Raw genomic sequence first — 23,674 nt, forward strand, 5'->3', positions numbered from 1 at the left:
GATTGCACTCCACGCAAGTGTAGGGCCCTCAGCGGGAATGTGGCAGGGCTACTACCTGGCTTGGGCTGGGCCCATGAGAGCGCCAAAAAGGCAGGTGAGACCAAGGGTGCATGGCTGGGGAGGAGAGCAATGAGGGCAGCAGAGAGCTGCTCCTTTCAGGAGAGAGAGGCAGAGGCATTCAAGGTCTTGGGAACACAGTCCTGGGCCGGGGGCAGGACAAGGAAAGGCCATTTTAAGTTGAAAGTCAGAATTTCAAATGACAATGGAAGGAGGAGGTGGCAGAGTGACAGTCCTGAGGACTGGCAGCAGTGGGAATGAAAGAGGGCTATGCTGTCCTCCAGCAGACAAGGCCCTGCTACTGCCCCTGGTCTCTAGGGTAGGAAGGGAGGCCCCATAGCCAGAGAGGAGGGAAGAGCACCATTGGAAACAGTCATCAGTCATAGTAGACACTCAGGCAGAGTCAGCGTCCTAGGAACTTCCACACTCGTAAGAAACTACACAGAACTTTATTAAACAAACACAGGGAAGGCTCCATGACAGCTCCGGTGGGAGATTGAGTGGCAGGCCAGGCACAAATCCTCTGTTCCCAGCTCCAGAAAAGTCCATCCTGTGGCCCAGCCTCAAAGGATGCAAGCGATCACACCTGGCCTTCACAGGCCAACTGTACTCTTGGTGATGTGGTGCCCATACACGTCCAATCAGAGGTGAGTGTCTGGCTCTGTCTGACAGTGCCACAGCATCTGGACCTGAAGCAGAGTGGCCATGTCCCTGAGTTCAGACATGAACAGGAGCTGTATTCCCAAGGTATCCCCTTCTGTCTCTGGGCCAGCCAGGGGAGCACTGGCGGCAGAACAGAAGGAGAGGAGGGAGAGTGGGTGGTGGCTCAGATCTGCTGAGGTACTGTATTGGGTGTCTTCCATGACAGAAGAGCAGGTCGCACTGGGTCTTTGTGCTGCACAAGTCACAGCAGTTTCTCAGAACAAACCAGCAGATCAGAAGACCCCTGCCAGCAGCTGCAGGGCAGGGCTGAAGATGCTCTGGCTATTCCCAAGCTGCCCTGGAGAGAACAAGAGGCACTCCCACACACCAGTGACCAGAGCCCTCCTGCTGTGACTCGAGATTGTAGTCTTCACAGGAGTTTGAGGTGAGGGCCACTCTGCTGAAGCTCAGCAACTCTCCCAGTAAGAGGGCTCAGACAGCACAGGGTTCACGGGATACCTACGCCTGCTTGTCCCTCACGTTTCCTAGCATCAATAGGACAAGAGCAGGTTTTCATGAAGCAAAAAACCCAAACAAACAAAACAATCTACACACAAAAGGGCTGACATGGGTGCCTGCCTGCTTGTATGGGTGTGTGCCAGTGGATAAGGGCTTGCCTAGCAGGCATGAGACCGTGGGTTCCATGCCCAGTACCACACAAACCCCAGGAGTAATGAGCAAACCCTTTCCCTGAGATTGCTACAGAGACACCATCTATAGGCAATGTAGAAACAGCTTCCAGCTACTCAAAGCCATGAGCATGGAGTGAGCGTCCGTGAGCAGGACAAACGCAGGACTGAGCAGCACCCCCAGATCCCACATGCCACGTGGGAAGGAGGGAAGCCAGGAAGCCCTAGCTTTCAAGACTAGGAAGGAGATTTAAAAACAAACAAATAAAAAGTCCTCGCTTGTGTGAATCAGGCAGCGGCTCAGCACATGCAGGGCAGTGAGGATGGCTCAGGACCCAGATGTGGTTTTCCAGATGTGGACCCAGTGTGAACATGACGGTGACCACTGAGGTGTCAGTTCAGCTGTGCAGCAACACCAGCCTGGCCTACTGGCTAGTGAGAGGCATAGGCTGGGCTCCAGAGCCCTGAGGGAGGGCTGGCTTTGCGACCAGGAGGCAGTGTGTTGAAAGTGGCAGGCGATGAGGCAAGATCTAGGGAGGAAAGGGGAAGTGAGTATGGAGGAATAAGAGCCAATATCCCCACCACACTTGTGAGGCATGCCACGGGCCTGTACCTGGGACAGCTAGACCCCCGAGACAGTAGAGAAACCGACAGGGGCAGGGGAGGCATGGAAACTACACTGTGCTTCTGTACCCAGCAGCCTTCTGTCTCCTGATTCCCACTTGAGGAAGTCTGTGTGCTAGAGTGGGCTAATCCTGTGGGGGCTGTTGATGAGCCTCACAGGGATGCGTGAGGTTTTTGAAAGAGGATAAAAGTAGGGTGCTTGGGACCAAGACTTCAGATCTCCACTCAGCCTGGAGCATGACCTCTGACCTTTCTGAGCTCAGAGTCTGGATGGGTCTCAAGACACACTGTTTATCTCTCCATGGGGCCAAGAGGATGGGAGGACCAGACTCTTGGGCACAATGCTGAAGTAACAAGGACCTGGAGGCAAGTGGTGGGTACTTTGGGGGGATGGTACAAAGACCCCATGGTGACTCCAACAAACACTGGGAGGAAGGGTCAGAAAGGGCGAGAGACTGCAGCAGAACAGCTGTGTGACATGCCAGTCATGAGGACAGCCACCACCCAGCATGCCGGGACACTCAGGAGTCCTGCTTTAAAGACCAGAGGCAGCAGAAAGAGGCTCTGATTCTAGGACATGCTGGGAGTTTTGACTCCCAAGGACAGAGCCTCTGACCATAAAACTGTCCTCTATCCACAACCCCGTCAGACTGAGATGAGCAGACATTAGCTCAAGGGCCTCTTACACAGATATCAGACTACAAAATGGGAATCGGGAGACAAAGGGCTGTTGGGTACAGCTGCGTGGGCAGGACACTGCACAGTTCCAGAAGACTCGCCGAGAGAGGTACTCAGGCGTCGTACAGGGTGACCGAGACCTTAGGCCACCAGAAACAAAGACTATTGAAAAGAGTGGGCCTTCCTATCTTTCTCTATGGGGGAATGGCTTCCTCAAGACCACCGAGAATCTCCATCCTCCCATTCCAACTTGAACCCCCAGCGGTAGCCCTGCCTGTCTGTCCTAGAACTGACCTGCGTAGACAGCATTGCCTCTACCAAGTCCTTGTAGCCCACAGCCTGCTGGGGAAGCCTTCACAGTCAGGACTAGCATCTGAGTTCCCACGACACCCTCCTCCCCTGCCACATCTGTCCCTGAGTCTGTCTAGCTGCTGAGACTGGGGTTTGGGGCCTGGGTCCCACCCTTCCCCCAGGAGATGACTCCTTGGTGGAGGCTCTCCAGGCTGTGCCTGTGTCTGGAGTACTCACAGTGGGGGCTGTGCTGAGGGCTGGCACGTGGCGTGAGGGCCAGGGGTGAAGCAAGTTCCCGGGGTGCACAGACTGTGTGGTAAGCTGCAAGAGCACAGGATGGTGAGACGGGCCAGGGTGAGAGGGTGCAGGGTGCAAAAAGGGGTACGTGGTTGGCTCACCTATGATGGTGACCGCTGTCCCAGCCAGCAGGGCAAAGAAGGTGAAGAACATGACTTGGTAGGAGTCCAGGAAGTGTGACAGGATGCTAGCTCCATCTGCATCGGGGGAAAGCAGACATCAGAACACCAGGGCCACAGCTGGGTCCCACTGAATTCCTGTGCTTCCAGACGTTTGCATGGTCCACCATGCCCCACTGCCTGGGATGCAGGGGCCAAGCCTGTCTTAGATGTGAGAGTGAGGTGTCCAGGCAAAGGTAGCATCTTATTCTGTTCCTTGGGCCATCTCTGTCTAAACTAAGCTTCCTTCTAGAAAACGTTCTTAGATACCAGCTTGGCACATCAGGTTTTAGTGCCCTTTCTGCCAGGAAGCAGTTAGGCTGCCCTAAAGCAAGAAAAGCAGTTCTGAAAAATGCCCTACAGGCCGGGCGGTGGTGGCGCACACCTTTAATCCCAGCACTCGGGAGGCAGAGCCAGGCGGATCTCTGTGAGTTCGAGGCCAGCCTGGGCTACCAAGTGAGTTCCAGGAAAGGCGCAAAGCTACACAGAGAAACCCTGTCTCGAAAAACCAAAAAAAAAAAAAAAAAAAGAAAAAAGAAAAATGCCCTATGGGTTTAGACCATGCGGGATTGGTGTGCCAGAAGCTCACAGGATAGGAGCCCCCGACTCCTTGCCAAGAGCCCCAGGGTGAAAGTAGGCCGCACTTCTGCCTCCCAAAGCTATCCATCCACCTTTGTGGAGTGGCCTGGGTCCCAGATCCCTGACACCTGTCTGTCACAGCGTTACACACTCGACTTGTCCCCAAGTACTCTCAGGTGAAGAGACCACCCCGACACCAGACTGTAGGGCTCTCCCCTGGCTACTGGCTCCTTTGATATATGCCCTGTCCCAGAAGGAAGAAGGCTCTACCCTCTGCATGCCCTCAGGTGGCCAAAGCACAGGGTTTAGGCCTCGGTGACTATAGGGCAAGTTTTGCACTCAGCTAGGTAAGAAGTGAGTAGCTCCTGTTGTCAGGAGGGACCTGAGCTAAGTGCCGTCCTCATGTTGGACTTCTTGGGGACAGTCAGGCAGGCAGGAGACCCAGTGGGTGAATAATGCTACTTCTACATAGGTCAACACATGTCTGGGAGGGAGATTCTAATCTGTGTCAACCAAGGGGTGGTACTTGAAAGACAGGCTGCAGCAGTTGAGGACACTGGTCGGTGTGTTGTCTGAGGGAAATGACGTCACAACCAAAGGAGACAGTGCTGCCAATGGTTCAGGTAGGGGGCTTGTGTTGTAGAAACCAGCAGGAGGCTGCCAGTACAGCAGGAAGTGCAGGGGGAGACAAGTCACAAATGGACAGGAGAGACCAAATGGGTCTCGGGGGCCACTGGGAGGATGTCGGTTTTGCTCTTGACAGATGGAGCCATGGTAGGGTGCTGAGCTGAGGATGCAATGACAGGGGAAGTAATGTGTGGTGTCAGTGACAGCAAGAGGCTGTCACTCTGAGAGACATTCCGTGTTCCTAACTCCTCCAACTTTCACACTATACATGAAAGCTCCTCTGGCCTGTCCTCCCTGCCCAGGTCTGGGCCAGCTGATGTCTCCTCCATGACTCACAGGGACCAGGCCCACGACGATCCATCACAAAGGCCACAGTGACTGGAATGGTGATGGCCTGGTTAGTGGCAGGGCTGGAGAAGGTCAGCGCAGTGGACAGAGGGCCCTGGCTGCCAGCTGTGGGATCCAAGACACCAACTGTGTACGTGATAAAGCTGGGCAGCCCAAATGACTTCTCTTTCACGAAGGCTAGCACGGCTGGAGACCCGGATTTCACCTGGGAAGTGAAGAAAGACAGCGTTGAGGACGCATGCTCATTCTGCAGAGGCTAGACCACAAGTGGGACTGCAGGTGCCCAGCTCATCTCTGGACACGCCCTTCTGACTACACATGCTGGACTTTGCTCCCAGGACCAGGTGGGACCTGATGCCTGGAAGCATGACCCACACTGGGTGTTTCCTAAGGATGGCATGATTGATACTACTGAATTCTAGTTAGCACAAAAATGCTACGCCAACCCAAAGTAGAACCTAACGCCAAGTTTCCACGAAGCCCATCCATAGATCATCAGGCTATGTACTTATATAGAGTTACTGTATACACAGCAACTATCCACTCCTTCCTTATCTGTTGTGAGCAGTTAGCCACGACAAGAGAAGCAGGCAACAGGGCCCCTACACTCCTCCATCTACACATCAGAGCTCTTCCTGTAGGCTTTCTAGACTGAAGCCTCAGAGACCAGTTATGCATCAGCCTAAAGAAGGAGGAAGATGATGATGATGATGATGATGATGATGATGAAGAGGAGGAGGAGAAGCAGCAGCAAGGCACGGAGAAAAGAGGCCCATCCCCGCATGGAACAGAGTACCTATCCCATGTTGGAATTTGCTCCCCTGCTAACGGTACAAAGCATATTCTATGCATGTGCTGTCCTGACAAGACTGACTTTCTGAAGTAGAAAATGAAACCAAAAGAATGAGCAGACTACAGTACTATACAATAAAGAATATATAAAATTATTCCATTTAAATTTCTAGTTTAATTTTTAACTTTGAAGAGCCGGAGCCCAGAGCCCACATGCTCCTCCTTCTTTAGGGTCTTTCCTGATCTAATCCTGCACAAACCACCACCTTCAGCCTCAAAGCCTAACCCTAACTTCTAATCTGACACTAATACAAATATCTAACCCTCCAACAACAACCGAAAACTATAACCCTAATCCCTAGCCATTACCATTACCGTCCTATTATCTAACTAGAAGCTATAACCTAACTCAAGCATCTAACCTTAACAGTAACTACTAACTCTAAAATCTAAATCTAACATAAACCACTAACCCTAACCTCTAACAATCACTCTTTAGCCCAACCCTGAACACTAATCCCAGTCTGTAAACACACCATCTAAACATATTACTAATTACAAGCCCTAATTACAACCCTAGTCCTAACCCTAACCTTAAATCCTAGCAATAACCCTAGATACTAGGCCCAATCCCTAGCCCTAACCCTAAACCCTAATCCCAGCCCCTGGCTTCCCTGACCTGAAGCCCCCACAGGTGCTTACCTCCAAGTTCTCCAGAATCTCCACAGCACCAAAGACCTTGACCTCGGAGCTGGTATAGTGGTTGCTCAAAAGGATTTCTGCCTGGTTGGCGTAGAGCCCTGGACTGAAGGGGACCTCGGCTCCCACCTTCTCTACAGAGGTATGGCTGCTGGGGATGGAGGCAGTGACTGCCAGTGATGTCTTCTTCATGCTCAAGTGCTTCAGCTGCTTATCTGTCAGCCTGTGCATAGTAACCGAGCAGAGGTACTGGCCTGTGGAGAGAAGGCTTGTTCTTCTCCTGGGTGCACAGATTCCCCACTCTCTGACAGGGAAACTTCTAGACATGCTTGGAAGCCAGCTGAGAAGTCAGCTCCTCCAGGAGGCCTTCTAGGAATGCCCCTTCAGAGACCTTAGGCCAGCATGGACACCTTCTCTGTGAACAATGGTCCTCTCACTATCTCTGTTCACGAGGTTTCCATCTGAATAGTACTCTTGGGGCAGGGATCATGTTGGAGCCAGCTCTGCAGCTCAAGCCCCAGTCAGCTGGGCTCAGAACAAGGGTAGATAATGGCAAACAGACACATGACCCAACCCTGGACTACAGGTCACGACAGAGCTGACTCCAAGTATATCAGGAGGCCTTGTGCAGTAGGGCTGTCTGGGTCCTGTCCTGTCCTTACCAGGGCGGATGAGCTAGGGGGAATGAGCAGGGCCTCGGGCAGCTGGGCAACCTGGAATCTGGACATCTGAGTTGTACTCCATCAACGACACACAACTACAGGCCCCTGGCTGACTTAACCTCCTTGCTCAGTAAGGGCCTCCTCTGTGCTAGATGGTAGGTGAGGCCCTGAGTGTGCCCTTGGGATACATTTGCACTCTCTCAGCCAGCAGCAACTCCTTCCATGCAGCGGGGCCAGGCAGGCTCACCAGCCTACAGTGCTGGTGTCAGCCCAACCACTCTCTAGTGTCCGGAGCCTTGGAGCAGCGGTGTTCCAGCATGTTTATGTCATATGGTACCAGTCATCTCTCGCTTGCTCTATGTAGGTAGTGGGGGGCAGGGCAAGGCACCGTCATCCTCAGTCTGAAGAGGGAGGTGTAGAAGGGTCAGCCTCTATCCGAAACTGAGTGGTGGGATTATGGAAAAAGACTCCAGCCTGGGTCTGGTGCTGAGCTCTACAGAGTATGGGTGATGCCAAAGGCTACTCCCTCTTGGCAGGCATAGAGCAGCAACAGAGCATGGTAGCAGCCTTAGGCTGGGCTCCCAACAACCTCGGCCTGTCTGGACATACGGCCATCATGAAGTACACATTTATGACCGACCCTAGACATCCAGCAGGCAGACTCATTACATTTTAAATTCTCTGCAAATTTACCCAGAGCAGTATCAAATCCTGGCTCCACGGTGAAGACATCATGAGCAGGGAAATCAAAGACATCTTGCTTGAATTGGAGTTGACAGCTGATGAGGGATTCTGGGTGCAGGGCTTCAATGACTTCCCGCTGGGCAGGGGAGCACTCACCTAAAGGCACAGGGTGGGGGGCAATGATCAGGTGAGAAGGGCCTGAACCAAGCACAAGACCACCACACCCACAATGACCTGAAATAAGGGAGCAGGTCCTATGTAAGCTGGGCAGGCATGAATGACACCAGTGTCCCATATTATTGCCATGTGGGGAACTCGGGAGTCTATGAAGCTTGGTAAAAGTAACATGTCTTTTATTAAAGCTAAGGATCCTGATCCAGGTTGGGCTACTCTGAATGCCAGGGCCACTTCAGATGAGAATTCCAGCATGGGTGCTGAGCCCTCACAGAGGGTATGGTGACAGGCCACATGCTGATGTGTGGCCCTGTTGCAGTCAGCAAGGAGAATGGCCATTGGCCAATTGCTTCTGAACACTAGGAGGGCAGAGACTCTCCATAAACACACTGCACATCATTTTGGCAACAGTATAGTATTTGCCCACTCGTACTAAAGGAGGAAAGCAGCATTTTCATGATGTCATAAGTGTGCCTCATTAATCACAATGAGAATGGTGGAACTTAATTCATCCGTTAAGTGGTTAAAAAAATCTGTATCGACGTATTTATTTCTGGCACTTGCTGTCCGGGGCTGTTGTAGGCAAAGAGTGAGATGGAATGTTCTATGCATGACTTGGGAGAGGTAATTATAAAAGTCAAAACCAGCCACCAGCCCTCGATGTCATTAGTTTCCACCATCAGCCTCGGTGGACTGCAGCTTGCTCTGCCTCATGCCCTAGGGCAGCAATCACAGCTCTGACTCAGCGCAGGCTGCCAGTGTCTTGGAGCTGAGCTCTTAACGAAGGCGCCTTTCACGCTTTGGCTTACGGAGGCCTCGAATTTCTTAAAAGCTGCAAGGAGTGGATGAGCTGGGGCTAAAGGGTTTCTCTCTGGAGTTAGGGATGAGTCTGAGTAAGAAAAGAAGAGATGGGGGGTGTGGCTCAGTGGAATAGCACATGCCTGTGGTGTGTTAAGGCCCTGGGTTTAATGCCCCACACCACAAAACAATAAAAAAAACACAAACAGATGAAACCACCCAAGAGCACAGATGATACTCCCCACTCTCCAAACCTGGCAAGGTAAGCCCAAATACCCAGAATCCACTGGTTCTATACCAAGCAGGTTAGAGCTTCTGTCTCCCACGCTGACAGTCACTTTGGAGGCTGTGGCTTCCTGCATACTGGTCTGTGCAGAGTGGAGGCGACGGGCCACAATCTTCTGAGGGGTACCGACCACTATCTAGGGAGACAAGGCAGTTGTGATGAGTGCTGACTGTATGCTGGCCTGTGCTGGGTGTTTTTCATGACCTCATCTGTAGCTCATATCACCTATGCTCCAGGCAACAAGACATAATGAGCTCACAGCTTAAACCCCTGGCTGGAGTGTGGCAGGGTATCTGTCAGAGCGCCGACTGGCCATCTCTACTCTTCCACCCTATGAGAGCAAAGCTGGAACTAACAACGAAGCCCAGGTGGGTGGTAGAGCAGGGCACCCAGAAGAGCCAGGATCAATGGCAGGGCCAGGGCTAACAGGAAGCTGAACCTGCTTAGTGGTCCAGGCCAGGGTGCGTGCTCCAGCCATTATCTTTCCTCTGCTCACAGATCTGGTAAACTCATCCTGCCACAAGGACAGAGGATCCACTTAGTTGACCATCCTTATTCAGAATGGATCAATCTGACCCAAATGCCTACAGAACAAGCACCCCCATGCCAGAAGCCAGCCTGCTCAGACACACACCCCTGGCACCCCCTGGGCATACTCTATCCCCTCTGCAGACCTCTCTCTACTGGGATGTTCCTGCGTCTCCTTCTGCAAGGCCTGCAGGCCCATGATCCTCTGAGGATGCTAGAATGCTGGCTACCCTTTCTGGATGGGGGCAAGTCATTGGGGCTCCTCTTGTGGGCCTTTCCTACAGGACAGGAAAGCCATGGTAGCAGGGAGGGGAACTCCCTTGGCCTGCAGCCCACAGCTCCACTGCATATGGGCCTTGGACCCCTCTAGCCTTAACAGCACTTCCCCTGTCACTGTACTGCCTCCTCCCAGGGATCACCACTGCTGCCCAAGGGACCAACAGAGGTGCCCACCACTGCCCTCCCTGGCCCTGTCTCCCACTTCTGAAAATCTCCTCTCTTCTCTTTTCCTCCTGGGCACACTGGGTCTTCTCACATTTTCTCCTCCTCTGTCTGGCCTACTCCTGTTCGTTCACACCACACTCGGGTGTCTCCCAACATACCATCCCTGCACTAGACAGCCCAGTGCAGGTCTAGCCTTCAGGAAGGGACTGCACACTCACTGCCCAACTGTGCCCTACCACCTCAGCTGACCCCCTCACCACCTCAGACACCCATCTTAAACCTTCCAGGACCCACTCACTATCTTCTTCCAGCACCGGCCCCTACTTCTGTTTCCCTCTCGGAGCAAAGAGCCATTATCTACCAGGTCACTGGCGACAACCCTAGGAGAGTTATCCCAAGCCCTCCTTCACACCATCCCATCCAGTCCACCAGCTGGACATCCTGCAGCAACTCCATCTCTACACGCCCTTGATCTGCATCATTCCGATTTAAAACCAAAGCTCTGTGTAGTGTGAAGTGAGCTACCACTCTGCCCCGCCCCCACAACAGGAACAGCAACAACTAACACAGGTGAAGCAAACACTTGTGAGACACTAAGTGCTGCTTCACTTGCTCCTCCCCATGTTAGCTCACTATGCTACATCACAGTGTGGTCCCCATCCCTTGGACACAGGTCAAACTTGCCCACACTGTGATGACTTGAGTGTCTAGGTTGTCCTACAACTCCATAGGCTGCTACAATCTCAGCTTCTCAAGGAAGTGACACTGCAGGCGTATGCCAGGCTGAGGTCACTCTTAAACCCTTACACCCAGCTTCCCAGCCTCCTGGGCATTTCCTGATCTGCCAGCAAAGCCAGATCTTAAGTCCCTCCCACATGTACCCTATGATCCAGCTCGCCCTAGGCTCTGCTCTCAAACTCTATATACCTTGGGGTCTGCTGGCCCTTCTTTTGGCCATTCTCAGAGGCCTCTCCTAGGAAGTAGAGCTTTATTAATCAGAGTGCCTCTATCTGCAGCTACTGGCCCGAACCGCAGCAGCACTAAATATGCAAACTATTAGGTTAAACTGCTGGATTCGATAAAGCACACGCTGGCTCTAAAAATGAGACAGGTTTGGAACTCAGCCAGACTAGGCTCATTGATTCATTCTCGGCTGGAGAGAAAGGTTTTTCTTTGCTTTCATAAAGACTCAAAGGTGACTTGCTGGGGGAAGTTTAACTTTGCTGGTGACACCAAATCACTGGGGTGCCCATCCCATGGCCTGAACTCCCTCAAGGAAATGCCCACCCTAATGGCTGCATGGCTATACTGGTTGCCAGACAAGCATAGGTGTTGGTGGGTGGGTAGAATCAATTCATCAGATCTCTCTCCTCATGCTGGTTTGGACATGAGAGGGATGCTTGGGATGAACAGGGGATTGGTTCCTATCTCACACTTAGTGGGTGGCTGGTTCTCCTGGATCTTGACAGCTGCAGACAGCTTTGGCAGGAGGCCTGGTTATTTGTTTCCTTAAAGAAAAGGGAATCAGAGGTACAGCCAGCCTTTGTACCTGCTGCTTTGGCAGTTTGGATTTCAGTTGCATTCAACCAGCAGAAGATCAAAAATATTTAGGGGAAAAGTGCATTTGTACTGAGCAGGGGCAGGCATTTACTAAACAACAGGCTAACAGGATGTAGCATCAGTTAGTTATTGTAAATCATTAGAGGTGATTTCAACCATACAGGAAGTGGCAAACTCCTGGGAGATTCAGTTCAAGGCCAGCCTGGGCTACACAGTAAGATCCTGTCTCAAAACAGACATACAAACAAACAAGACCACAAAACAAAACAAAACAAAACTAGACAGGAGATGCTGAGGTCTTCCACCTTTGTGAAAAGAGATTTGAACATGAGCAGACTCTGGTACCCAGGGACATATATACTATGATGTCGTGGGGGTACAATGATGGCCCTGGATGGTCTCAAATTCAAGATAATCTTCCTGCCCCAGCCCCTCCCCCCTACCAAGTGCTAGGATTGCAAACATGTATCTCCAAGCCCAGTTATAGACACACACTAAGGCTCTTACTGCCTCCAACAGTGTTGGCCACAATTGCCTCTGCCTGCCCTCAAGTCCTACCTCTTTGAAGGTCTTCAGATGTCCAGCAATCTCGTAGTAAACAGTCACAGACCCTGCATCTCGGGCCACAGCCACGCCCGTCTTGGGGTCAATGTAGAGGATATTGCTGGCCGAAGAGCTCCAGGTCCCTGAGACACCTGGGAGAATAAGCCCAGATATCATCCATCTTGTTCACATTTGGACAACATAGCCCAAACCTAGCTCCCCAGGTCCCTCTGCCCGTGAGGGTCTCCATCCTCGGGTCAGGGAGGAATCCACATAGGTCACCTCTAAAGTGGTCTTCCCACCTCCCTAGTTCTGGCCACCTGCAGCTCTCCCTCTGCAGCCATTCTCCCTGGGGGGGGGGTACTGACTCCCCCTGCCCATACCTTCCCATCTGGAATCTGTTTTTCACATGAAGCTTTCCCATCTCCCTGTCCTGGGATGGGCTGGGTGTGGGGTCTCTGGGCCCTGCCATCCCTAGTATTATTAGTTCCTCTTTAGAAACAGAGAACAGACCTCACCACTGATATGTTGATAATAAAAATAAGAAATCACAGGCAGGAGAGCTGGCTCAGTGGGTAAAAGTGCGTACTGCTCTTGCAGAGGACCAAGCTTCAGTTCCCAGCAGCGGGCAAAGCACTCATACACATAAAGTAAAAATAAATAAACCTAACGAATAATAATTCCAGCCCAAGCCAACTGAGTATTCATAAAATTGCTATCTGGATTAAATAGATGAAATTTACTCTGTAAATGCTTGATTTAGTAATAGTTTAATAAAAGTATGTTAATGTATTTTAAAAGCCTCTTTAAAAAATGAGCTTGTAGGCTCATGTTACACAGCATTTTGTTCCCAATAAACAATAAAAATTCAACCACCTCATTCTATCTCCAGCAGTCCTTCCTTCCTTCTTTCTTCCCTTCCCCTACCTCCTCCTCCTTTCTTTCCTCTTTTAGAGACAAGGTTTCACTGTAGGCTGAGCTAAGCCGGAACTCAGTGTATGGACTGGACTGCTCTCAAATTCATGAGACAAGGTTTCACTGTAGGCTGAGCTAAGCTGGAACTCAGTGTATGGACAGGACTGCTCTCAAACTCCTGTCAATCTTCCAGTTTCAGCCTCACCAGTGCTGGGATTACAGGTAGGAGCCACCACACCAGGCTACTATTTAATTTCCTTTGGAAGCGAATTAATGAGGCTAAAGAAAGAAAACCAACCAAGAGAAAAGCAAGTGTCCATGTATGAGTTACAGGGGTGTGGGGACTCATTGTCTGCTCAGGTGTCCCAGAGCCATACTGCCTGTTTGCATCATTAGCCACGAGTAAGCATGCACTTGCGGAGGCAGCTGGGTAACAAGAGTATACATGCAGGACACTTCCACAACAGTAAAAAATTCTACTGGGCAGTGCTGTTCCAGGGCAGGGCTGGCAGACTTGTGCTGCGAACTACCAGACAGTGAACCCTGGGCTGTATGGCCAGTACTATCTCCACTGCTACCTTGCCACACACAAATGAACAGGCATTGCCAAGTGGCAAGCTGAATGTGGCCTTTAGGCAGTATCCTCTGAGCATCCTTTAGGTTCCACCCCGCACACCTCCTGTGATGTGGTACCAAGCACACCCTGGGGTGCCACACCCTAGCACGAACCCATCCCATTCCTCTTACCTCCCAGGCTAATGAGAACACTGGCCAGACAGAGGACGTCACCCACCACCACAGCTCCAGACAGCTCTGGGGTGATCGCCTGTAGGACGGGCAGTGGCACGAAGTCGGAGAGGCCCGGGTGCTCCACATCCCGCACACGGAGCAGCGTCAAGCCCACACTGACTGTGCGGACGATGCAGGTGTTGTTGGTGGCACCCTTGCCAATCTGCACAAAGTCATCTCTAGAGACAGGGAAAGGAGGGTTGAAGCTCAGACGAGAAGCCAGAGGGGAAATGAGAGAACTGTGCAGCCCTCTCCCCTACTGAGTGACATGCGGCTGACTGAGGTCCCAGATGTGGCTCTACTGAAGGGGGCACAGACCTGATGCCCTCTTCCCTGTCATTCTTGGGACACAACCCACAGCACCGAGTCGGGATGTGCTAGCGTCACCACCCTCACACTTAGAAGGGAAGCGGAGACCCAAGGAGGAAAATGATCCACAGAGGACATGCCAAGGAGGTGTAGACTGCCTTCTGTGTGGCTGGCTCAGGCACTCCTGCACTCTGTCTCCGCCTGGGAAGCAGGAACAAGGATGCACACGGGCATCTGCTATGGGGATCAAACGAGGCCGGCAGTGGGAAGGCACTCCTAACACACCTGCTCAGCCCTCACGGTGAAGGATGCCAGAGGTGAGACTGGAGCAGGTAGGAGTGAGGGCCGTGTCGTCTGACTCGCTCCCAGATCTCCCCCGCGCCTCTGATGCTGACCCCAAGCTGACTGCCACAAGCAGGTGCTCCTGCCACTCAAGGCCAGCGTGACTTCTGCGGTATGGCTAAGGGCGGCAAGACCTGGGCTCTACCTCCCCCAGGACAGACAGACAGATGGTGCTATGTGCAGAGCCCACAGCTGTGCAGAGGCCCTCGTGACCACTCTCTCATCAAAGGGGGTAGGTAGATTCTTTACGTGACAGGTGGGAGAGCCTTGGGGAGATGAGCTGCATGGTCAGACTCACAGGACCCACGAAGATCCAAGGCAGGTTTGCAAGCAGGTTTCCTGCTCAGGCTCCTGTCACGCAATGCCCCTTATACCTGTCCTTCAGGGCTCTTAGCCAAAGGGGACACAAGTGTTTTCAGCTCCATGGGAAGTCCAAATTGGAATGGTAGCCAACACCTGGGACAGCTCAAGAAGTCTTAAGTCTTACCCTCAGCCAAAGCGTCCCCCTCGCACCTCTATAATGCCCTAGGGCAGTGGCCGACAACCTTTAACATCACGGAGTCCTGAGCCCTGCTGAAATGTATCCCTAATTATCCACAGAGGATGCTGGTGCCAGACTGGGGACCACACTCGGAGAGCCACTGCTCTCTGGTGGACACTGGAGCCTGGGTCCTCTTGTCACTCTCTCCATCCTCACAGCAGGACTGAGGCTTCCGCAAGGATTAAAAAGAGCCAGCCTAAGAAAACCATGCTTGGAGCTGGGAAAATATGGTATTCAAACCCCACTCCCTCGCTGTGTAGCTCATGGTAAATGGCTTGACCTCTCTGGGCCTCTATAATAGGGCTAGGAGAGGAACCAGAAAGATGTGGCAGTCAGCCTGGGAACAGATGCTCAGCGACAGTGGCTTCTTTCTCCTGTGCCCATGCAGTGTGGGGCATGCACCTGGTTCTCCATCCATTGATGACAGGGCCAGACTGACATGCTCACATTTCCCTGCACTTCCTTTCCTGGTCACATGGAGAGCCTTCCACGAACGCTCCCACCTCAGCTCTCAGGAGGTGTGCTCTGCTTCCTGCCCATCAGGGACCATCATCACCTAACAGTTCCTGTCACACACAGACAAAAGCCTGGGCTTTTCTTTCCCCTCTCTCCCTGTGCCTCTAGATTGGACCTGCTGCTTCCAGGCCCGGCCTGTGTGGTATAGCATGCCATCCCTTTAACCATCCTCCCATGGCATCCGCCTTTCTTTCCTCACCTATCTGGACCTATATGAAATCCAGACAAAACCGAGACCAGCCGCCCTGTAAGAAATGAATGCCCATGCCCTTACCTGTTAGTGGCAAAATTGAGGACTGAATTGTGAGCATGGAAGATGTCTCCAGAGTTGTCATGGAAGTGGACAGTGAAGGTCACTGTCATCCCCAGAGGCAGAGCCGCCAGCGCCTCCTTGTGCTGAGTGTGTAGGACTGGGCTCATGGAGATCCTCAGGTATGAAACAGGAGAGACCTGGAGGACACCATGCAGGTACAGTGATACCTACCTGAGTAGGTCCCTACCTCAGAGACCCTTAAGGGATGGGCTGACTTCAGGGTGTGGACAAGAAAGACCTTGCTTCTTAGAGTCCCCACCTAGTGACACGGTTTTCATCATCCAATACAGCTAGTCAACCTCTAAAAGACCTCGGTGAGCCAGGATCCATGACTGAAAACTTGAGTCATGGGTCACATGGCAAAAACAACTTCTGGGTTGTGACTGCAAATGTTCATGGGAGGAGCTGGCTTTCAGGGCATTTGAAGTAGAAGCAATGCCCACTGGCTGGAGAAGGGATGTCACTTGCCTACAGGGGTGCTGATGAAGGCCAACAGTGCATCTCTAGAGCCATCTCTGAACTACATCCCCATAAAAGGCAGGTAAACATTTAGCCTGATTCTAGACAAGAATTCTCCACCTGGCCAAAAGTTGCCATCAGAGTCCAAAGCCCACTAGGCAGGTTAATTGTTGTAGGGTCGGGATATGATAAACACCTAGTACTTTCTATCACTCAAAAGGTAGCCCCAATAAACAAAACAAGCTATAGCCCAGGTCTGAACCAAAGCATCCAGTGACTTGGGTGCACTCTGTCTTCTAGGACTCAGAAGGTGGTAGCAATGAGTGGGGATGCCCAAGGAGCAGGTCTCTGTCCATGGTAGGCACAGAATGTCAGAATGAGCCCTTGGGCGTGGTAAACACAGTCCAGAGCTACTGTGCAGCCTTGAGTGAGCCACCCCGAGTCAGTTCCCTGCTGCAAAAATGAGCTACTGTGTCCTCAGAGTTGATGCAATTCTTTGCACGCCTGGTACTGAGCACACTTCATGCTGGGAAGATCTGACCGTGCTCAGGTACTGCACTGATCTGGGCAGGGGCTCGAGAGTGGACGTGGGAACAACGTTAGCGGTCAGGTGCAGTGGCAGCACATCCGCACGCTCGCCAAGACTGCAACTCTGTGATTTCTGGGCTATTCACGGGGCCTCAGTTTCCCCTTCTATGAAATAAGCTAGGTGGAATCGATAACTCTCCAGGACATTTGGCTCCAGTGGCTCATAATCTAGCCAGGGCCTCTGCCCGTGAGTGGTTCTTGGATAAATTCCTAAGCAGAATTCCTCTGCTGGAGGGTGATTCACTTTTACACCGAGAGAGGACGTGTCACCTCTGAGCGACTGCTCTTTCACACAGATAGGGAGAAAGGCAATCCTACCTTGACAGCGACAATGATAGTCTGATTGGTGCCAAAAGGCTCCTGCGCAATCACTTCGAGGGTGGACACCCCAATTCCAGAGCCGGACACCAGGAACCCCTTCTCATCAATGTGCACAATAGGAGCCTTCTCAGGTCCATCGAGGACACGGTAGCTCAGAACGGCTGCACCATCCCTTTGGGAAGCAAGATGATCTGTTTTTACAATGCATGGAGGGGCCAGAGCACAGGCAGGAGCCCAGTGCATTATCCAGAGATTTCACAACTGTGGCTCCAGCAGCTTCCGACCTTAGTATCAAGGTTCATCAGTACCGCATGCTGCTGCTGCTGTGTAGCCTGTCAGTCACCCATAGGACTAATGTGGAAAACTTACAACTTCAAGAACAGCATATATCCAAGAGGGAACCAACAGGATAGGAAACCATGAGGCCAGAGTTTCATCAACCACACTTTGTAAAAAAGACTATTTCAGTGGCAAATCATTTTCTCTTACTGAAATGAGGCAGCCTGGAGTGGAGGACAGTGTGGGGGCTTTGAGTTGTATGGACCAAGGGCTAGCCTCTATTTGCAAAAACTGCTAAGGAAAGGTTCACAGCACTTCATGTGCTCAGGAGAGACCTTCAATTACCACGAAGAGCGCCTGCAAGCTCCTCGCCTATGCTAGCACTACTAAACCACTCTAGATGAGTTTAAGCAAATGTTACAGGCTCCGCCTGAACGCTCTTCTGCCAGCTCCCTCCTTGTCATCTGAAGAAGTCCTACTCATCCTTTAAGATGCCCCTAAGTCAGGCATCTCCAAAGATGACACTCCTCCCCTAAATCTCGAGGTCCTCTGGACTCCACCTGAAGGTTACATACCACTCTCTCACCATCCCTCCTCTGTCTCTGGAGGCACTGTATCTCCTCACCTCTGTGGTCACAGAGCCTAGCCTAGCATCTCATCCTGAATTATTTCTGGATAAACGAGCCCTGAGTGCTTCATGCAGTGTGGTTGTGTGGCCAGAGCCCCCCTCCACTCACCAAGTGCCGCTCAAGTCTAAGCCATGGTAGAAAAGGCTTCCTTGGTGAATCCAAGGGGGAGCCATGTTTGCAGCCAGCCTTTAAAACAACACGCCACCAGCCTTGGCATGTGCCCACACTGCCTGGGGACTTTTGTTAAAGTGCAGCTTTTCCTTCGGTAGGCCTGAGGTGGAGCCTAAGCTTTGCATTTTTATCCTGCTCCCTAGTGCCACTGCTATTGCTAATTCATGGGATCTACTTTGAGTAGCAAGTCTTGAAAACACAGGGGCATTTGAAAAATTTAACACTTCTAAGTTGGTACTTGAGTCCCTTTTAAAGCCTGAATTCAGCAGTGTTCATAAAAATGAGTTTTGGCTACAGGGAACAGAAGAAGGATCCAGAGGAGCCATGCAGGAGCAGAGGTCATCCACCGGGAGAGAAGGGGGATGCAGAGGCTACCCCAATTCAAGCACATCACCCAGAAAGGCTCCCTGCATGTACCCAGGGCACCTGACAACTTTGACAAATGGCTTGTCGGATGGGACGAGAGTGCAGCTCTCGTCCTCACAGAAAACAAGAGCTGAGTCACATACCTGTTTGTCTGCAGCTTTATAAGAGAGTTGGGTGACATCAGTATTTGTTCTGCTTCTATTTCAGGGTTCAGCAGCCGCAGCTTTTCAAATACCTGGAAAAGAGCGAGCTGTATTTCCTACCCCAACCAGACTCACATCCAGTCTAAGCATCTATTCTCCCTCAGTGAGGGCTGAGGAGACTGGAAAGTGCCCTTAGCACCTCCCAGGTGGCTGGGGATGTGATAGGGAAGGCTGGCCTTTAGGGTACGACAGTGTCGGACCATATCTGATCCCATCACTCATAGATGTTCGGAGGCCTTGATGGGAATTGGATCCTTTCTCCACATAGCCCACTACCACCTCAGTCCTTTTGCTTAGACTGCTTCCAGCCTGGCTCAAGGGACCACACATTCTGACACTGTGTATGCAACTTCCAGTTTCTGACAAGACCAGATGGGCCTCCTGAGCAGATGTGCTCATCTTCTACAGCATATCCCCATATCCACAATGTGGGTTCTAGTACCACCTGTCTCCAGGAGCTGGACCTGAGGCAAATGGCAGCACATCCCAAAGGGAGAAGGAAAGACAGCCTTGGGGAGACCCAAGGGGCTTTGGTGTCAGGGGCACCTGAGGCAGAACCAGAGGCCATCTTCACCCAGGCAGGTGGTCCTGAGCATGGAGTGGCTCACTGACTGACTGGGACCTTGGTTGCACAGTGGGAGCATCCTCTGTTCCCTTTAAGCATGTCGTCTTTTTAGATGGAGGTGAACTCACTTTACCATCAACTGTGAGGATATCAACAGTACCAGCACCTCAGGAAGCGGCACCTGTCTGGCAGGCACCAGGGAATGGTGAGGCCTTGTAGTAAATTGGAGAGTAGAGCTCCGATAATAGAAAGGCTGGGCTTTATTCATCTGCCGATTATGCCATGTGGTAAAACCATACTGGCAACAAATAAAGCCCATCTGTGGGCTGGACCCCACTTCCCTGGTTTGACTTACTCTAACTCCAGTGGCTGTCAAGGAGGGAAATAGACATGGAACCACTCAGACTCAAAACTACAATGCCCTGCCTTTAAGTCATGTGTTCTGTTTAACTGCGGGGTGGGGGTGGGGTGGGGTCTGTAACAGTGTCTGTCTGAGTCTGTGTGTACCTGGGTATGTGCCTCTGGACACACATGTGTCTGTTACCTGCTTGTGTCCCTGTGTGAGTGTGTGTGCAGGTGTCTGTTTCTAGGTGCATGTGTACCTGTGCAAGAAGAGGTAAGAGTTGGAGAATAGCATGCATGGGTGTTTGTGTGTGTGTGTGTGTGTGTGTGTGTGTGTGTGTGTGTGTGTGTGTGTGTGTGTGTATTCTTTTCTTCTCTAGGAGGGAATGTGAACTATTTTTCTTTCTCCTGGTAGTCAGGGGCTACCTCAGTTTTTCTTTGCAGCTTACAAAAGTTCAGGAGTTACAGAATCCCAGATCATCAGCAAGATTCCCTTGGAGTGAAACACCTTCTTCAGAGGCAAGTTATCAACTCCTCTTCTGTGTGTGTGTGTGTGTGTGTGTGTGTGTGTGTGTGTGTGTGTGTGCGCGCCCATGATATGTGTCTGTGTGTGGGCTCATGCATGTGTTAGTGCAGAGGTCAGAGGTCATCTTCAGGTGTTATTTCTTAGGCAATATTAACCTTAAAAAAAAAAAAAAAAAAGACAGACTCTCACATTGCCCAGGGTTGCTAATTGCAGATTAGGTGAGGATTGCTGGCCAGGAAACCTAAGGATCACCCTATCTGTACCTCCCCAGTGCTGGAATTACAACTACAACCACCATACCAGGCTTTATTTTTAATATGTAGTAGTGTTCTGCCTACCTGTATGTATATGCAATACATGTGTGCCTGGGACCCACAAAGGTCAGAAGAGGGCATCGGATCTCCAGTAACTGGAGTTACAGATGATTATAAACTACCATGTGGGTGAGGGGACCTGAACCTGGGTCTTTTGTAAGAGCAGCAAATACACTTAATGTCTGAGCCATCTCTCTAGGCCCACACCTGGCTTTTTTAAAATGGGTTCTAAGGATGAAACTCAGGTCCCAGAGAAGCACAGCAAGCACTTCCCTAACTGAGCTGTTTCTCAGCCCAACTCCTGTTTTACAGAGGTATGACGTCTCGTCCAGAAGCAGGAGGCAAAGGTCTAAGAGAGAGGTGGGAGCAACAGGCTCTGGTAGGAGAATCTCTGGGCCAGACTGAGTTGGTCTCAGTGCTGGGCAAAAGCCCTCCCTCTCTACAGCACAGAACATAGCTCCTCCAACCCTGTGTGGCCTTGACCATTTGTCCCTTGGGCCTCTGCTTCATCCACAAGTGGCCTGCCTGGTGGGCTCCACGTGAGCACTGGATGTGTCAATGCCAGAAGTGGAGAGGAGCAAGCCTGCCTCTATCAGGAAGTCCAGAAGTGATTGTTAGATAAATACAAATGATTAAAACTCAGACATGGTAAGCTCTTGTCCCTGTCAGCAGTCTCTAATATCAAGATGCTCCCAGACCTCAAACTAAGAGTAAGCTGCCCTTCTGGAACACTTTAAGATACAGCCAGCCTCCACAGCCCCTCTCATGCTGCAAAGTCACTCCTCTTTGGAGCTATAGTCAGCCCCATCTCTGCCTCCCCTGGCACCATCTATACACCCTACTCTCCATCTGCCTCCTCCCCTGACCACACACAGGTGGATGTCTCCAATTCCTCAGCAGTCTAAGCGGTCCTCGTGGCTGGGGTGGCCCAAGACCGCTATCCTAGAACTCGGGCCACTGGTATTCTCTCTCCCTCTCATGTGGCTCTCACCGACCCGCCCCTTACCTGAATTTGGATCTCATCTGAGAGCTCTTTGCCAAGGCCATGCAGCTGCCCAGCTGTGGGGTCCAGAGCTTTGACCACCAACCGCAGTCCAGTCCGACCTTTCACCCGGCCATGCACATTCATGGCAAAGTTGTACTGAGGTGGGAGCCGGATAGATGCCTGGGGAAAGACATCAAGCATGTTTCCAAGAAAGACGTCCAGGGCCCCGACATCCTTAGAAGGGTGATAGATGGACCTACTGGCCCCAGATAGGTACCTGACTTTTCTCAAAGGCTACTGTCTTGCTGCCAGGGTCAGATGGCAAACCCAGAGGAGAAAAGATGATGTTCTTCCAGCACCACGGGCCACATTTTACCATGTGGGGGTGTTTAGAAAACTTTGTGTTCACACAAGAGCCACTGTCTTTAGAGCAGCACATCCCCAAGCCTTCTGTGTGCACGGGTATATCAGGAGTCACTTAGAGGCAAGCTGGGCCATGTAGGGTTTCTTATAGAGACAATGATACAGGGCATCTGAATAATCACACTGCTGGTGTCCCATGCAAACAATCCAGACAATACCATGGCCCTGGGGCCAGGACTCCAGAAGCAATGGTCGCGTGTTGTACAAACTTGGGCAGTTAGGAAATCCTTCCCCTGGCCTTGGCCATCTGCTGCCAGCTCCATCATCCATGGCAAAGACCAGAAGGGGCCTTCTAAAGCAACCTCACTCAGGACACTGTAACAAGGCTGCTGTGGTCAGAGCCTGGAGCCATAGGAGCTGGCACTGTTCAGTTCCCCCTACCTAGGCCTTTCCTGTCCATGGGCTTTAATTCAATGTCTGCCCTGTTCAGCCCTAAGATCTCAGAGGTGGCTGGGATCCTGGAGGAGGGCTGATGGACAGGGGTTTACTCTTTGAGACAAACCAGAGCAAAGACCCAGGGCTGCCTGGCACCATGACAAAAAGCAGGTGCAAAGCTAGAGACCCTACCCCAGAGCCTTCTGGAGGTGAGGTGACTTTCCTGCAAGGTTGATATTCTTGCTGTTGTCTGCTGGCAGTCACCTGCAGTTGTAGTTCAGCTATCGTTTGTCCCCAAGGGTCCCTGTATTATAAATCTGGGCACAAGAGCCTGTGTAGAAGGGGTCACAGCAAGGTAACTGCTAGGAAGGGCACTGTCCTCAGAAGGGATCTTCATAGATTTTGACAGAGTCCTGTTAATTCCTAAGAGAATGGGACTGGCTTCCTTTTTCATCATGCCATCTCTCTCTACACATCTCAATCCACAACGCCAACTGCCATGCTATGACATGACCAGCAGGCTCTCACTAGTGCCACGCTGTGAAACTCCCCAAGCTAAGAACTAAATAACCTCCTTTTCTCCATAAAGTATCCTGCCTCTGGTATTTTGTTATGAAAACGGAACAGGGGCAGATTATACCCTAAACAGCAATATGTAGACTCTCGTGAGACAATGTGGTGGAAGCCTCAACCAGGAAGGGTGCTGGTTCAGGCAAGGAGTTTGGGATTTCTGGGAGGTTACCTCATGGTGCCGCCCTCGGAGGTCCAGGACATCCCGCTTGGTGACAGACCAGTGGAAGGTCAGGCCTGGCACAGCATTGCCAAAGGAGAAAGGGCTCTGGTTGCTGGTGATCCCGGTGACGTAGACGGGCATCTGGGGGGAGCCAGGCCTTGTAATTGCTGGTTCCAGCACTGGGTACTCCCCCACACACACACATCCCCATCCTCACTGACCCCAAAGCCTCCCTGCTTCCCTTATGCAGTGGGAACTGTGCCCTGGTCTTTCCTAACCTGACAATGGCAGGGCAGAGGGTCTAGGAGTCTGATACAATACAAACAACACACATAGGCCAGATTAAACCTCCACCCTGGAACTCTAGGATGCCCAAGTTTGCCTCCCAATACTGTACAACTGCCCCACACCCTTAGACCTGCTCCAACAGGGAGACTCTGTTCTTGGGGATGGACACAATGGGGTGAACACTTCAACCTGCTTGCTGAGCGCCTGCTAGAGGGTACTGGT

At 51.7% G+C, this 23,674-nt stretch overlaps 1 protein-coding gene across 1 annotated transcript in view; it reads right to left on the minus strand.

Annotated features, from left to right (window-relative positions):
• Positions 1-487: 487 nt before the first annotated feature.
• Nup210 (nucleoporin 210) overlaps positions 488-23,674 on the minus strand; it is a 96,806-nt gene continuing 73,619 nt past the window's right edge. Inside the window, exons 27-40 of the mRNA XM_028854718.2 lie at positions 23,174-23,305; positions 21,655-21,813; positions 18,842-18,933; positions 17,251-17,425; positions 15,847-16,022; positions 13,823-14,043; positions 12,176-12,312; positions 9,098-9,221; positions 7,837-7,983; positions 6,485-6,735; positions 4,979-5,195; positions 3,380-3,475; positions 3,219-3,302; positions 488-1,918 (exon numbers count right to left, since the gene is read on the minus strand). Of these exons, the coding sequence (XP_028710551.1) occupies positions 1,821-1,918; positions 3,219-3,302; positions 3,380-3,475; positions 4,979-5,195; positions 6,485-6,735; positions 7,837-7,983; positions 9,098-9,221; positions 12,176-12,312; positions 13,823-14,043; positions 15,847-16,022; positions 17,251-17,425; positions 18,842-18,933; positions 21,655-21,813; positions 23,174-23,305 (2,109 nt within the window). The 3' untranslated portion in view covers positions 488-1,820. The remainder of the gene's footprint in view (positions 1,919-3,218; positions 3,303-3,379; positions 3,476-4,978; positions 5,196-6,484; positions 6,736-7,836; positions 7,984-9,097; positions 9,222-12,175; positions 12,313-13,822; positions 14,044-15,846; positions 16,023-17,250; positions 17,426-18,841; positions 18,934-21,654; positions 21,814-23,173; positions 23,306-23,674) is intronic.

This window comes from Peromyscus leucopus, chromosome 3, assembly GCF_004664715.2.
Source record: "Peromyscus leucopus breed LL Stock chromosome 3, UCI_PerLeu_2.1, whole genome shotgun sequence".
In the NCBI taxonomy this organism is placed as follows: Eukaryota; Metazoa; Chordata; class Mammalia; order Rodentia; family Cricetidae; genus Peromyscus; species Peromyscus leucopus.